The sequence below is a fragment of the Anarrhichthys ocellatus genome, unplaced genomic scaffold (genome assembly GCF_004355925.1).
Source record: "Anarrhichthys ocellatus isolate YVR2014 unplaced genomic scaffold, GSC_Weel_1.0 scaffold3, whole genome shotgun sequence".
In the NCBI taxonomy this organism is placed as follows: domain Eukaryota; kingdom Metazoa; phylum Chordata; class Actinopteri; order Perciformes; family Anarhichadidae; genus Anarrhichthys; species Anarrhichthys ocellatus.
This window is the reverse complement of record NW_022280033.1, coordinates 14,549,310-14,562,427: the sequence shown is the minus strand read 5'-3', so window position 1 is coordinate 14,562,427 and position 13,118 is coordinate 14,549,310. Positions and strand designations below refer to the sequence as shown.

At 45.2% G+C, this 13,118-nt stretch overlaps 2 protein-coding genes and 2 non-coding genes across 8 annotated transcripts in view; all 4 read left to right on the top strand.

Annotated features, from left to right (window-relative positions):
* The window catches only part of arid4b (AT-rich interaction domain 4B), a 35,905-nt gene extending 27,019 nt beyond the window's left edge, over positions 1–8,886 (top strand). For 2 of the 5 annotated variants that reach the window (XM_031874158.1, XM_031874148.1), the window contains 8 exons: positions 2,505–2,687; positions 3,679–3,763; positions 3,851–4,058; positions 4,192–5,418; positions 5,547–5,657; positions 5,838–6,080; positions 6,315–6,461; positions 6,627–8,886. In XM_031874158.1, coding sequence (XP_031730018.1) covers positions 2,505–2,687; positions 3,679–3,763; positions 3,851–4,058; positions 4,192–5,418; positions 5,547–5,657; positions 5,838–6,080; positions 6,315–6,461; positions 6,627–6,778 — 2,356 coding nt within the window. In that variant the 3' untranslated portion in view covers positions 6,779–8,886. The remainder of the gene's footprint in view (positions 1–2,504; positions 2,688–3,678; positions 3,764–3,850; positions 4,059–4,191; positions 5,419–5,546; positions 5,658–5,837; positions 6,081–6,314; positions 6,462–6,626) is intronic. The other 3 variants (XM_031874167.1, XM_031874141.1, XM_031874175.1) reach the window with 3 other exon arrangements.
* A 449-nt stretch (positions 8,887–9,335) lies between these two features.
* On the top strand, positions 9,336–11,848 carry tomm20a (translocase of outer mitochondrial membrane 20). Its single transcript, XM_031874187.1, has 6 exons — positions 9,336–9,647; positions 9,964–10,010; positions 10,097–10,178; positions 10,498–10,640; positions 10,949–11,017; positions 11,286–11,848. The coding sequence occupies exons 1-5, from the start codon at positions 9,422–9,424 to the stop codon at positions 10,991–10,993; spliced, it is 543 nt and encodes a 180-aa protein (XP_031730047.1). The 5' UTR covers positions 9,336–9,421; the 3' UTR covers positions 10,994–11,017; positions 11,286–11,848.
* LOC116380124 (small nucleolar RNA SNORA14) lies at positions 10,691–10,825 on the top strand. The gene has a single exon (XR_004212508.1). It is a non-coding gene; the product is annotated as a small nucleolar RNA SNORA14 (small nucleolar RNA).
* Positions 11,056–11,190, top strand: LOC116380117 (small nucleolar RNA SNORA14). Its single transcript, XR_004212507.1, has one exon. It is a non-coding gene; the product is annotated as a small nucleolar RNA SNORA14 (small nucleolar RNA).
* Positions 11,849–13,118: the final 1,270 nt, after the last annotated feature.

The window sequence follows — 13,118 nt, the reverse complement described above, 5'->3', positions numbered from 1 at the left end:
CTCTCTCTCTCTCTCTCTCTCTCTCTCTCTCTCTCTCTCTCTCTCTCCCTCTCTCTCTGGGATTGTTTGACAGCAGCCAGCCTCTCAGTGCACACAACATGGCTGCGCTCTTCTCGATTTCTACCCTTTCCTGATCTCTCTCTCTCTGTCTTTTCTCTCATTCTTTTTTGGCTTTTCGATGTTCAGCTTTATTAAATGTTCCATGTGTGTGAGTGTTGTCACTGATGCATTAGCACACTAGACGCAATAGAGTGCTTTCAGAGGCAGTAACCTTTTGAGAGGAAAACGTGACTTCAGTGTTGAAAAATGACAAATAGTTCTGGGAAGTTGTACGGTTTGGTCTCAGTTGGCTATTGTTTGCTGTCCAGAGCATTCGAGATCACACTCTCCTGTTTTGTTCACCTTCCACCACCCATCCTTGACTCGTGTGTTAGGGTTGTTTGAGCTACTGCGGACAGGCTAGAAACAACAGGTTTTTGTGTGTCTGGTTCGAAGGGATTGCACAACTTCTTATCCCCCTCTCTGCAGTTCTAATCAGCCGTGGGCTTGCGACAATGCGATCGTGCTGATTGCCATCACATGTGGATTTTCTGACGATTCGAGATGTTCCCCGATCCTTTAGCTCTGTCCGGATCAGTAGTCCTTGCAGATTACGTGGCAGCGTGAGGGTTTACAGATTCACACAGCAGACAACCTGCAGGCTGATCTCATCTTTCCTGATGATATCAGACCTGTTCACTGTTTACAGCCTGTAATCTGGACCTGCAGTGTGTGTGTGTGTGTGTGTGTGTGTGTGTGTGTGTGTGTGTGTGTGTGTGTGTGTGTGTGTGTGTGTGTGTGTGTGTGTGTGTGTGTGTGTGGAGCACATTTTCATTCCAGCAGCACCGACCGTGTGTAGTAGTAGTGTGGCTGGTTTACAATGAGCCTAAATGGGACATTTTGGGGGGTTAAAGCAAGTGATTAAACAGAAGGAAACCCAACAGTGATTGTTAAGTAACTGCCTAAGTACTATTTACCTTTTTTTCCCTTGATGAAGCCTAATCAACTGCTCTATTGAAACGTGTGCTCCAGGCTTTCTTTGCTGATGTTAGAGTGCATAATATCTAATATCATTGACTGAAGTTGAACTCTGCAGGTTTGAGGAAATTGCAAGTCCTGAAGCAAAGGGATGCTTTTGGATAATATAATTTGTTTCGGGCTGCAGCTAATTATTATTTTGATTTATTACTTTGCTGGCAGTTTTTTTGATTAATCGTTTGGTCTATAAAATATCATAAACAGTGACAAATGCCCACCACACAAAATGACGTCACAAAATGTCTTGTTTTGTTCAACCAACAGTGCAAACTATCATTTAAGACCAAGAAAAAACAGCAAATTTTCACATTTGAGGACCTGGAACCAACAAATGTTTGGCATTTTTCTTGAAAAATTACATGAACGATAAATCAATTTTCAAACTACTTGACTGACTATTCGACCAATTGTTGCAGCTCTTAATGTGTTGTATCTCAGTTTTTGACACCGTACCTGTGCTTGTTTTATTTTTTCCGTGAACATATTTATCACTGAGGAGGTGGAAATGGTCTGTGGAATTGATTTATGTGCGGCGTGGTTTTTTTCAAATCATTTGGCATTTTGAAGTCTAAGCGTGTCCCCCAGTCGGCGGCGGCGTCGTCTTCGGCTGTCACACTTGGACTGCTGCACAAAGAAGTGCATCTCTCTTCATTGTGGTGTGTTTGTGTAAATTAGCTGCCAGCAGAAGGCACATTGCTCCGAGCTGTTCGGTATGAGAGGGATTGTGTGGAGTACTGTGTCGTCGCCGTTGTTTTGTGGCGGCAGACCAAATTGGATCTGGTAGCCGTGCTTCCTCTCAGCGCTGTGGTCTTGCTTTAAGTTGCTGTGCTGCCTGCCAAGTTGTGCTTTGCTGTGCTAACCTGCCCCTGTGGCCCCTGCGCCCTAAACCACTTACTGGCATTCCTGCACCGCCTGTATACCCTCCAGCTTCGACATCTCCCAACTGTCTCCCACTAGCTCCTCCTTGTGGCTGCTTTGTTTCTTACAGCGTGTGTGTGAGTGTGAGTGAGAATCCCAAGTATGTTGCTGTGTGTGGACATAGGGTTAGATAGCCTTACAGTAGTGTTATTTCCCATGCAAGATGATTTGATTTTAGCCATGAAAGAATGATGTTTTATTCACTGTACACTCCCATGTACTGTTCTTTGACTGGCATACTGTAAATGAACAGTTGTTTATACTGCAGTTTGCTGTAGGTTACACTGGACTAGAGTTAAGGAAGGACAGAAATGGGAAGTTTATGTTTCTGTATAGGAGAGTTCCTAGTGTTGTAACGGGACAGGGAAGGCGAGGGTGGAGCAAATAGATTAGAACACAGGCTTCCTAGCTGCAGGTAGCAGAGTTTGGGCGGGCGGCTGTGGGCGGGGTTCTGTGGTGCTCATTGGGGCAGCCTAGGGCCAGGAAGTGCTGAACTGTTTTTCTTGCAGGGATGACAGCAGTCAGGAGGGGGAGGAAGGGGAGGAGTTTGAGTGTTACCCCCCGGGGATGAAGGTGCAGGTGAGGTATGGGCGAGCCCGCAATCTGAAGACGTACGAGGCCACTGTGAAAGAGGCAGACGTGGAGGGGGGAGAGGTGCTCTACCTGGTGCACTACTGTGGCTGGAACGTCAGGTAAGACAGGACCTGGGGAGAAATCACCTAACGTCTATATTCACCCGAAAAAAAAGAAAAGCAAAAAAAAAATACATCTTTTAACTTTCAATTCAGCGCAAAGGGATCACCGCTACATGGGTATCCCCTCAGCAATAACAGATACATCCCTTCTGCACAATTCTGCTTCACTTGATCCAGTCCCATGGTCAGTACTCTGATCATGGAGAACACTGGGCCCTCTAGTGGCAGAAACAGAATTGCGTGTCGGGTCGATGTGGATCACTCCTCAGCTTCCCTCACTCAGTTTAGACTGAATCCCCTGTCTGTCTGTCCCCCGGCTGTCTGTCTCTCCACTAAATCCACAGACAGGCTGAATTTGAACCAATTTGACTCTGGGCATAGCCAACAATTTTTTTTTTAGATCCTACAAGATGATATGATTTTTAATGTGAGCTCCCCTTTGGATCTCTGAAAGGCCAACCAAAGTGCTGCTACACTCACCTCTACCTCTCAACCCTCTCCCCCCCTCCCCAGCGGGTCAGGGTTAATGCAGTGTTAAGTAGAGTGTTAGGGTACCATGACACAGAGGTTAACTAGTGCAACTAGCATTTCATTGTCTCAATGTTGTTGTGTGGTCCTCTAGCACTCTATAAAAGACAGTGGGATGTTCTCTGCATTGTGTCTGTCGTGTGCGATGTCGTGAAACTTTTCATTTTCCTCATACAACCCAAGTAGCAACCTTGGTACTGTTGGAACTTTGTTGAATATTATTTGTGTGGTGGTCGGTGTTAATATTGTTTCTTTCTTCATCGTAAAGGTTTGTCTTTTTCCACTAAACACCATGGGGTTTCTTCCTTTTGCTGTCGAGGCTTATTGTGTCACAGCAACATGTTTGGGGTCAGACAGTAGAGGCGTCTGTGTGGTGGGTGGTGTGAGAGGAGGATTCTTTCGGCTCCTCTCAAAGATCTGAATGATGAAATTGTCCCTTTGTCTTTGCACTCGATTTTAGATATGATGAATGGATCAAAGCAGACAAGATTGTGCGCCCAGCCAATAAGAATGTACCAAAAATAAAGCACCGCAAAAAGATAAAGGTACGAGACTGGCGAGCGATCACTTTTCAACCTTAAGCCCGGTTTGATGTCATGAGCAGAATCACTGACTGTGTTAAATCCTGACAGAACAAAGCCGAGAGGGAGCGGGACCGGTTGGAGAGGCTCAATGAGAGAGACGTCCTCGGCCCTTCGCCCCATGCTCACCGCCTCCCGCGCTCCAAATGTGGCCTGAGTCAGGATGTCTTTTCCAAGATGGACGAGGGTGAGGACAAAGGGACTCAGCAGTCTCCAGTCAAGTCTATAGAAATTACTTCTATCCTCAATGGCCTGCAAGGTAGCAACACTCATTAGCCTGTAGTCCTCATGCACACTTACAGCAGCTTAGGACTGTGTTACTCTGAAGTGGTTTTAATTATGCTGTTGATATCCTGCTGAAACTAACGGAAGTTCTTTCTCGTTTACCTCAGCCTCGGAGATGTCCACGGACGAGAGCGAGCACGACGATGAGGAGGGAGAGCGTAACGAGGAGGATCGTCCCGGTTGCAGAGGCAGCCCCAGAAAGGCCCCACCGGAGACCCCGCAAACATCGGAGTGTTTGGAGAGCGGGACTCCTCCTGAAGCATCCAAACCCCCTCCGGTCTCTGGAAAGAATCAGGAATCGGTCGGTTCAGAGAGCGCAGATGTCGGGAAGCGCCGAAGCCAACCGGAGTTGGAGGGAGAGCAGAGCAACAGGAAGAGAAAATCTGAAGGTGCAGCAGAGAGGACCCCGAAGGGCCAATCTAAAGCTAAGACCCGGAGCACCAGGAGTGCTGACTGGTTGCCTGGAGCCTCTCCCAGGAAACTGGAGGAGAGAGCTGCTGGTCCCGGGGAGGAGAGGGGGGCCTCGTCCAGCAGCAGCTCAGACGATGAGGGCGCAGCGCTGGCCGACTCCCAAGCTGAGGAAAGTGAGCGAAGCCGGCCAAAACCCAAATGTTCGCCTTCCAAGAAGTACAACGGGATGAAGGAGAAGACCAAAGGTGGCAGACAAGCTGGGTTCTGGGAGATCCCTGAAAAGAGGGCCAAAATGTCCGGGAACGCAGAGGAAAGGCCAGCTGTCCGCTCTAAAGGCCAAAAGGATGTGTGGTCCAGCATCCAGGCCCAGTGGCCGAAGCAGACTCTCAAAGAACTGTTCTCCGACTCGGACACAGAGGCTGCCAATTCTCCCCCTCCACCCGTGCCCCCGTGTCTGGAGGAGCCGAGCGGCGAACAGGATGCTGGACCCGAGGACGAAGCCTCTGAGGAGCAGATGGAGAACGACAAGCTGCAGGAGTTTCCGAGCAGCGGCAGTAACTCTGTACTCAACACGCCGCCGACAACGCCCGAGTCGCCCTCAGGGGGGGGCAGTGTCGCGGAGGACTCCGGCCCGGCGCAGCCTTCCTCCCCACCACCGTCCGTAGCGCCCGCCTTGCCTTCAGAGCCGGTTCCTGACGCTCTTCTCCCAGGACCCACGCAGGAGGAAGTGGCAGGTGGGCGCAGTGAGACGGACAGCAGTACAGTGGAGGTGGAGAGTCTGGGCGGGGAGCTGCAGGACCTCCCTCAGGATGAGGGGGCGGGTTCCCCCTCGAAGGTGTTTGACGTCAGCCTCTCCTGCAGCAGCAGCTGCAGTCTAGAGCTGAGCAGCAGCAGCCAACAGGAGAGCGAGCTGAAGTCCAAAGGTACAAGTAATAGCCAATTTACTCCGCTCTTTGTTTTTTTTAATGATGGAATACTAAATAAATACACGCTGACAACTCATTTCACAGTCCGCCTGCATCCTCACCGTCTTCTTGCATTTTCCTTGTAGCCTCTGTGAGTCAGAAGCGGCAGAAGGAACCACAGACAGGTGGACCCTCAAAGAAACACAAGCCAAACCGCAAGAGCCTAGGTGTGCCTCCCAAAAAGAATAGGAAAACAGGTAAGACATTGCTGTCGCCCTGCTAGCCTTCTTATTTCAAAAGCCAGCAGCACTTTTATCAGCCGTGGAATTTTCTATTTCATATTTGCTCGTTTCCTGACATTAAATTACAGGTTCCAGGTGGGAAAGGGAGTGAGATTTTTGCCTGATCATTTTCCTTTTCTTCTTTCTTCACCTCAGCGGTCTTCTCTCCTCCAGCCAACAGCAGTGACAGCGAGGACCAGTCTGTTGTTGAGGGCACTGCCAAATCAACCGCCTCGAAGAACAACGCACCAGACGTGAAGGCCGCCACTTCGCCCAAGTGTCACGTACGATCTCCCCCTTCGAGCCATAAGTACCACAAGCAGAGTGACGCCGACCACACCCAGCACCGAGACCACCATGGAAGATCGTCGCGCGTGTACAAGTGGAGCTTCCAGATGTGTAAGTGTCGCACAATTAAGCTGTTTTTGTATGGTAATTTGTTATGTCTGAGGCTATTTAGGTGTTAACATTGACATGTTTAAAAAGTACATTTTTGGGGGGATTTGGATGAACTTATTCTTCAATTTAGCAACTATGTTTCATCCTATTCATTAAAGCTGAGATTTATAAGTGTTTATGTCTCTGTTCTATTAATCCTGTAATCCTAAAATGCATTGTTTTCGCTCCACTTAGCCGAACTGGAAAAGATGAGCAGTCTGGAGAGAATTTCGTTTCTTCAGGAGAAGCTGCAGGACATCAGGAACCACTACCTCTCCCTCAAGTCTGAGGTGGCCTCCATCGACAGGCGGCGAAAACGCATGAAGAAGAAGGAACGGGAAAGTGAGTCAACTCTTTGTGACCTTAACATCGCTGATTACCAGGCTTGTGTTGCCCCCAGCTGTTTTTAAATTCTTAAGTCTGTGTGTAAAGATGCGGTTACACCATTAAAACCATACGTGTCTCTAAGCTGACGATGACCAATTCCTCTTTCCGTTTGTTCTGAAGGCACGGTGGCTGCTTCCTCTTCATCCTCCTCGTCCTCGTCCCCGTCCTCCAGCTCACTGACTGCGGCAGTCATGCTGACCCTGGCTGACCCGCCGGTGTCATCTTCATCCTCCTCTTCTCAGAACTCTGGGGTATCCGTGGAGTGCAGGTGACAGGACGAGCCAGCGAAAAGCCACCGCACTAAGCACTTAACCAGCACCCCGGGGTCACTGCCCTCATTCCCATCCACCAGGACGGACAAGTCAACCTACAAACTGTAACTACTGGGGCCCAAGAACCAGACCAGAGACAAACAAACAAACAAAAACAAGAAACAAGCACTATTTTCTATTGACAATTGTTTCCTTGGCAAGCTAATGGCACTGAAGTGCACTTTTATGAAGATTGTGTAGGGGGGAAACATTTGTCCAAACAAAAAATACAAAATTGTCTTTTACGCTCTGCTTAATTGAACATTTATAAGAATTGTTTTTTTGCAAGCAATAATTGTTTCCATTTGATAAAGTTGTTATTGGTAAGGGACAATTTCCAGTGAAGACCCCTGTGTGCTCGTAGCTCATCGAGGTACAGCCTGTGCTCCTCATGTTGAATCCAGAGGAGCACTGCCACATTGGCTTTAAGAGCGTACGAAATGTAACTTTGCCGCGTTTTCTCTGTCCACCCTCGTTAAAAAAAAGGCCTTCGTGTGGTTAAACCTCAAGTGGTTGACGATGCTCTTTTCGCGTACAGGCATGTGGTACTGCACATGTTTGCATTGAGTCATGTAGGTGTTGGCGGATTGGGTTTCAGACCATCATAGGTCCACTGACGGCCTCAGTGGATGAATATGGAATGATACTGTAGTGCCTTTTTGTTCTTCTCCATGGGGCACTTTGAGAAAGGGACGCACTTTCTTTTCCCCCTGATCCTCTTCTCAAATCAGGAGGGTCAGCCTGGAATATCGTGTCCCTTTACAAAAGACTGAAGAATGCCCTGTGAGTGAGCGGGCAGTTAAGTGCTTCGTCTGACGGATAACAATGGTTTTAATCAGCGTACGGTGATGTTTAAAAAGTATAATTATGAAAGCAGAACTCGTATACTGGATCACCTGTAATCTACTACTGAATTCTCATCCAGGTTGGGTGCAACTGTTAAAGTTTGGCAGTATAAAATGTGCAATGATGGAGGTGGTGAATCCAATGGTCACATTACTCCAGTTCTTCAGCCTTTTTAGAAACCCATCTGCTTTATTTGATTATGTTTCCATCAGCCATTTAATCCCCTCTGTCCCGCTGTCTTCACTCTCTGGATCAAGTTAACGTGAAGGCAGCCATAGGCGGTATTTACAGCATGTACTCAGTACTGCGCAACACATGAATGAAGCTGAATCCCACATTTTGCAGTGTTTTAAACAAACATGAAGGTATTGAATCAAGTGTATTTTTGCTTCGTTAAATAAAGCAACGCATTCTCTTTTGGCATCTTTCTAGTGATCAAAAAACGTTTCTCTCTCACTCATCCCTACCAAAAAGGTTTGGTTCTGTTTCCTGTACTATGACAAGATTAAAGTTAAAGATATTGTAAATGTACATTTATATCATAAAGTGACGTATGTGTATACATTTCTGAAGACATCTCCAGTGTTTCCTTTGTATAGACTCCCTACTGTACGATAACCTGAAGTTACATTTTGTTTGGCACCTGTATGTAATTGTATGCTTTTCTTATACATTTGTATATTGAGAAGTGTTTTGAGTCAAGCTATTTAATATCTTGCACTGTTAATAACATGTACCTTTCTGTACAGACAGTTTTACGGTTTTAACTGCAGCTTAAGTGTAAATACTGAGGGTTACAGCATGTTTGTTCTCCCCTTTGTCCTCATCATTGTTCTCTTCTAGGAACAGATTTATTTGAGTTCATTTATGTAGTTTTGTTCTGCCTCTTTTCATAAGTTTGAATACTATTTTTTTCTTTCTTCCCTTTTTTTTTTTAATGTCATGTTTTGCTTTAGTTTGTATTGTTTTATTTTTCTATAGCTTGTGCTTGTAAGAGAAGAATGGTGGTTTTGGACGCGCCTGAACTATTTTCCGACCTGTACATGGCCTGTATGAACCTGTATATGGAAAATAGTCTGGATCATAGATTAAGACAAAGTAATGGAGCTTGTTGAAAAATGCTCAATAGTATTTATTAGGCTCATCTGAAGATGATCATTGTGTAATTTATTGTAAAAATGTAAGCTAAGCAGAAGCCTCTGTTTGAAATAAATGCCATAGTTTGTGAAGTATTCAGTGTGTCTCTGGGCTTCAGTGGTGGAAAGTACCTTTATTTGTGGAGTACAACTTTGATGTAGTGCTACTTTACTTGATAATTTCTAGTTTATTTTACTTTTACTAAATTTCTGAGGGACAATTGTAATTTTTAGCCCCATTTACTCCAGTTTTTTTTTTTTAACCTTTTACCTGACTACATGCATTTAACTAATATACTGTAAGTAGTTATTTTGCTATTGTTACTACATTTAAAACATGACAAGCTTACAAAATATGATACATCGAAGATTACCTACCCAACAGCATATACAAAGTGAACTTTATATTAAAAAGTGGTTAAAAGTAACATTAAAATGCTGCTTGCACATGAAAGCTTTCTGCATTATAACAAATTTTGCTTGTGCTACTTAAAGTGCATTACGGTAGTTATGTTTTACTTGTAACAGAGCATTTTACACTTTGGTATTTACATCATGTTTTTCTTAAACAATAAGTTATTTATGGGCCTTATAGCTAAAACTGAACTACGATACGTCATTAATGCGTCATGATCTACGTACTTCCGGTCCGCACTTCCTTAGCATCGTGCTAGCTGCTAACCAGTTAGTGTGCCGCGTGCCTCGCTCACGAGTGGCTGCTGATATGATGAGCGGACAGACGAGTGCGGTAGTTGTCGGGGCGTGTGGGGTCCTCTTCCTCGCATACTGTATTTATTTTGACAGAAAGCGACGGAGCGACCCTCTGTTCAAGGAAAAGCTACGTGAACGTAAGTATTTGAGCTGGAGGGAGCAGACGAAGTTAGCGTTAGCTTAATGGGCTACTTAGCACTTTGGCTCCCATGCGGCAAAAAAAGCCACAGAAGTATTAACAGAGAAAGCTTTGTTGTTTTTTTGGAATCACTTACAGTGTAGAAAGAGTTAACACGTGCTGTGATTTAATTGTACTCGGCTACGTCGCAGGATAGATGCGCAAGAAACACGCGGTGGCTAACAGTTTAACTTGAGACCACGTGTTTCTCGACTTGTAACGTTACCGCAGCAAACCAAACGTACCAGCAGTCTAAAGCCGCTTTTGTTTCGCAGGTAGAAGAAAGCAAAACGTTTCTAGTGAAAGTTCTGGAGTGGCAAGGGTAGGACAAAATCTATTTCAGATGTTGGCGGCTCACTGGGGCCTACATGTGCATTTCTGACACCTTTTGTTTGTTTGACTTTGAAGCTACCTGACATGAAGGACGCAGAAGCTGTTCAGAAATTCTTTTTGGAGGAAATCCAGCTGGGAGAGGAGCTCCTGGCAACAGGTTAGTCACGTGTCTGCTCACAGTTTACTCGTGCATAAAATGTTCCCTTATGTGCACGATGCACACTTAGAAGACGCATCAAAGAGCTTTAGAGATCACTGCAGCAAATAATACATACACATGTGAATCATTCAGGGACACAGCCTGTGCTGCACTTCATGTCTCCATGCACTCTTGATCTTTCACTCAAATACATATTCATACAAATTTTTTAAACACTGTAACCATCTATAACTAACCCGCACCTCCTTTTTATAGTTTCCTGACTCACTTCTCATTCCTAGATTGTTTTCTAAACTTTTCCCAACCCTCATTCCAGGTGACTTCGAGAAAGGTGTGGACCACCTGACCAACGCCATTGCGGTCTGCGGTCAACCTCAGCAGCTGCTTCAGGTGCTCCAGCAGACGCTGCCGCCTCCAGTCTTCCAAATGCTGCTCACCAAACTGCCCACCATCAGCCAGGTGAGAGTTTCCCCCCATTAAAATCTATGTGTATAGTTTTTTATTTTGCACAGCATCCTTAATAAACCCCCCAGTTGTTATTTGTGGCCTCTGGGACAAGAAAGGGTGCAAGATCAACCTTAGAATTATCCAAAGCTGAGAGCCATGTGTCAGTAGCTCTTGGCTATTTCACCTCTAAGACATAAATACGATCATTAAAAACAGCTAGTTGTTAATTTCTTGTGTGATTTAAGAAAGATCAAGTTTAGCTCATCTGTGTGCCTCCGTGCACTTTTTAAGCATAACGCATAATATTTTCTGTTTTTCAGCGAATCATCGGCTCTCAGCCATTAACAGAAGATGACGTCGAATGAGTGTGTGAGATGGAACTCTGAACGGTGAGGGTTTCTTGCATCCCCCATTTACATTTCTGTGTGAGCATCCTTAATAAACCCCCCAGTTGCATTTTGTGGTCTCTGGGACAAGAAAGGGTGCAAGATCAACCTTAGAATTATCCAAAGCTGAGAGCCATGTGTCAGTAGCTCTTGGCTATTTCACCTCTAAGACAGAAATACTAACGTTCTCCTCAAGTTAAGCTGTTCTATAATTTGTGCTTCAATACACGTTTGGCATAACCTCTGAAATATATTGTTTTCTGTATTTCAGAGAATCGTCAGCTGTCTTTAACAGAAGATGACGTGGAATGAATTTGTGCAATCGCGAGTAAGACGGAAAACTGCTACTCAGATCGTCTTGATTATTTCGGACACTGATATTTTTTGCACTGTCTGGTTGTGACTGCAGTAGCTGTCTGCATGAGGACATGACAGAGCTCAACCTTTTGGACATTAGGGGACGGATTCCCTCAATCATTGCACTCCACGGTTAAATAAACGTTTCTGGGAGATGTTAAACATTCCATCTTTCTGATCATATTCCCATCTGTTTATTCTATTGTTCTCAAATGGAATTTTGTGCTTTATTTGTGGGGGTTGTTGCTGATGTGTATTTAATTAAAAATAAAGTATGTAATTGATTTGTTACATATTGCTGCACAGTTTAATCATGAAGTGTGTCTAAGAGTGCCTACACTAAGCAAAACATTTGTTTGTGGACTATTGTCACGTTTTCAAAATTGTTTTTCCAATGTGAGTAAAATATTATTTTTATATTCCAGTTTATCATATCTGGAAATATTTGTATGTGTAAAATCCTACAATAAAACATGAAAACACGCTTTTAGTGTCTGTGTTTTCACTCACCAGTAGATGGCAGTAGCAATGCACAGGAACATGTAAAGCTTTTACCGGTTGGAAGTGTGGCGGAGGGGCAGATATGTGTCCGGAAAGCTGGAGATTAATTTTGATGAATAGAAATTGTGCAGAAGCGGAGGACAAATATTCTTCAAGATTCATTGAAAATACCACAGAAAAAAAAAAGCTGTTAAAGAACACGGAGGAAGGTAATGCAATGCATTCTCATGGGACTGAGATCTCGGCACGTTAAATATAAGTGTTGACTGCCGACGTGTTAATGAACCCTTGACCGTAAATAATATGCAGACGCTGCAGGAACACGGTTGCCTTGCCATTTTGGGAGTACAGTATTTCTGTGTTCAACACATGAGCCGCCGTGTCTTTATTGTGAATGGCTTTATTGTGCGTGCAGGGGAGCGAAAGTGGAGCAGGTCGTTGGGGAAGGGAGTGGGTCTGGTTTAAAGTGTGTCTCCTGGAAGACAAATAGAGCCGTAATTATTTTTATCCCTGTCCGCTGCTGTTTTTCTAAATCTCTGGCCTGAGAGCAGCGCGGGCCTGGAGGTTGCCAGGAAACAAGAGCAGGGCGAAAATGGTTTCTCTCCATCAGGAATGAGAAATGAAAATTGAACCGCGGCCCAGAAATGTCGAGTTGAGACTAAATAGTAGACGGTGTTCCATTTTCCATGAACTCATGCGCTCACTCTGCAGCCTTTCCTTCAGCACTCGTGCTTATTTTTTTTGCCATTTTGGTGGAAAAGGAGAAGCCCGTCGAGAGGCCTGCAGAGTCGTCTGGCACCGAGTGCGTGTGCAGAAGAAGTGACTCGTTGTTAATCTGTCCTTTGGGGAGGCGGAGGAGAAAAATAACAGACTGTGTTGGAGGTCAAGCCGGAGCTGTGGTCTGCCGCTGGGGGGGGGGGGGGTAGGAACAGGTTCGCCCCCCCCCTTATGCACCACTGGCCTGCTTCTACTGCACACAAACACACTGAACCCAGCTGAGGGGTCGATGAAGGATACCAGACCAGTATACCGTCTGCCGTGGAAGCACGCTATCATAAAATAAACCAAGCAAAACCGGTCTCGGCATGAAGCCATGACGTGTTTTCAGTTCAGGATGACACAGCAAATCTTTAGTTGTTGTTTTTTTTTTCAATCTAAAACAAAGTCTGCCTTAATCCTAAATAGACCTTTTATGTAATCAATTAGGTGTTCTCTTAATTTGATGTAATTAATTTATTGCACCCGT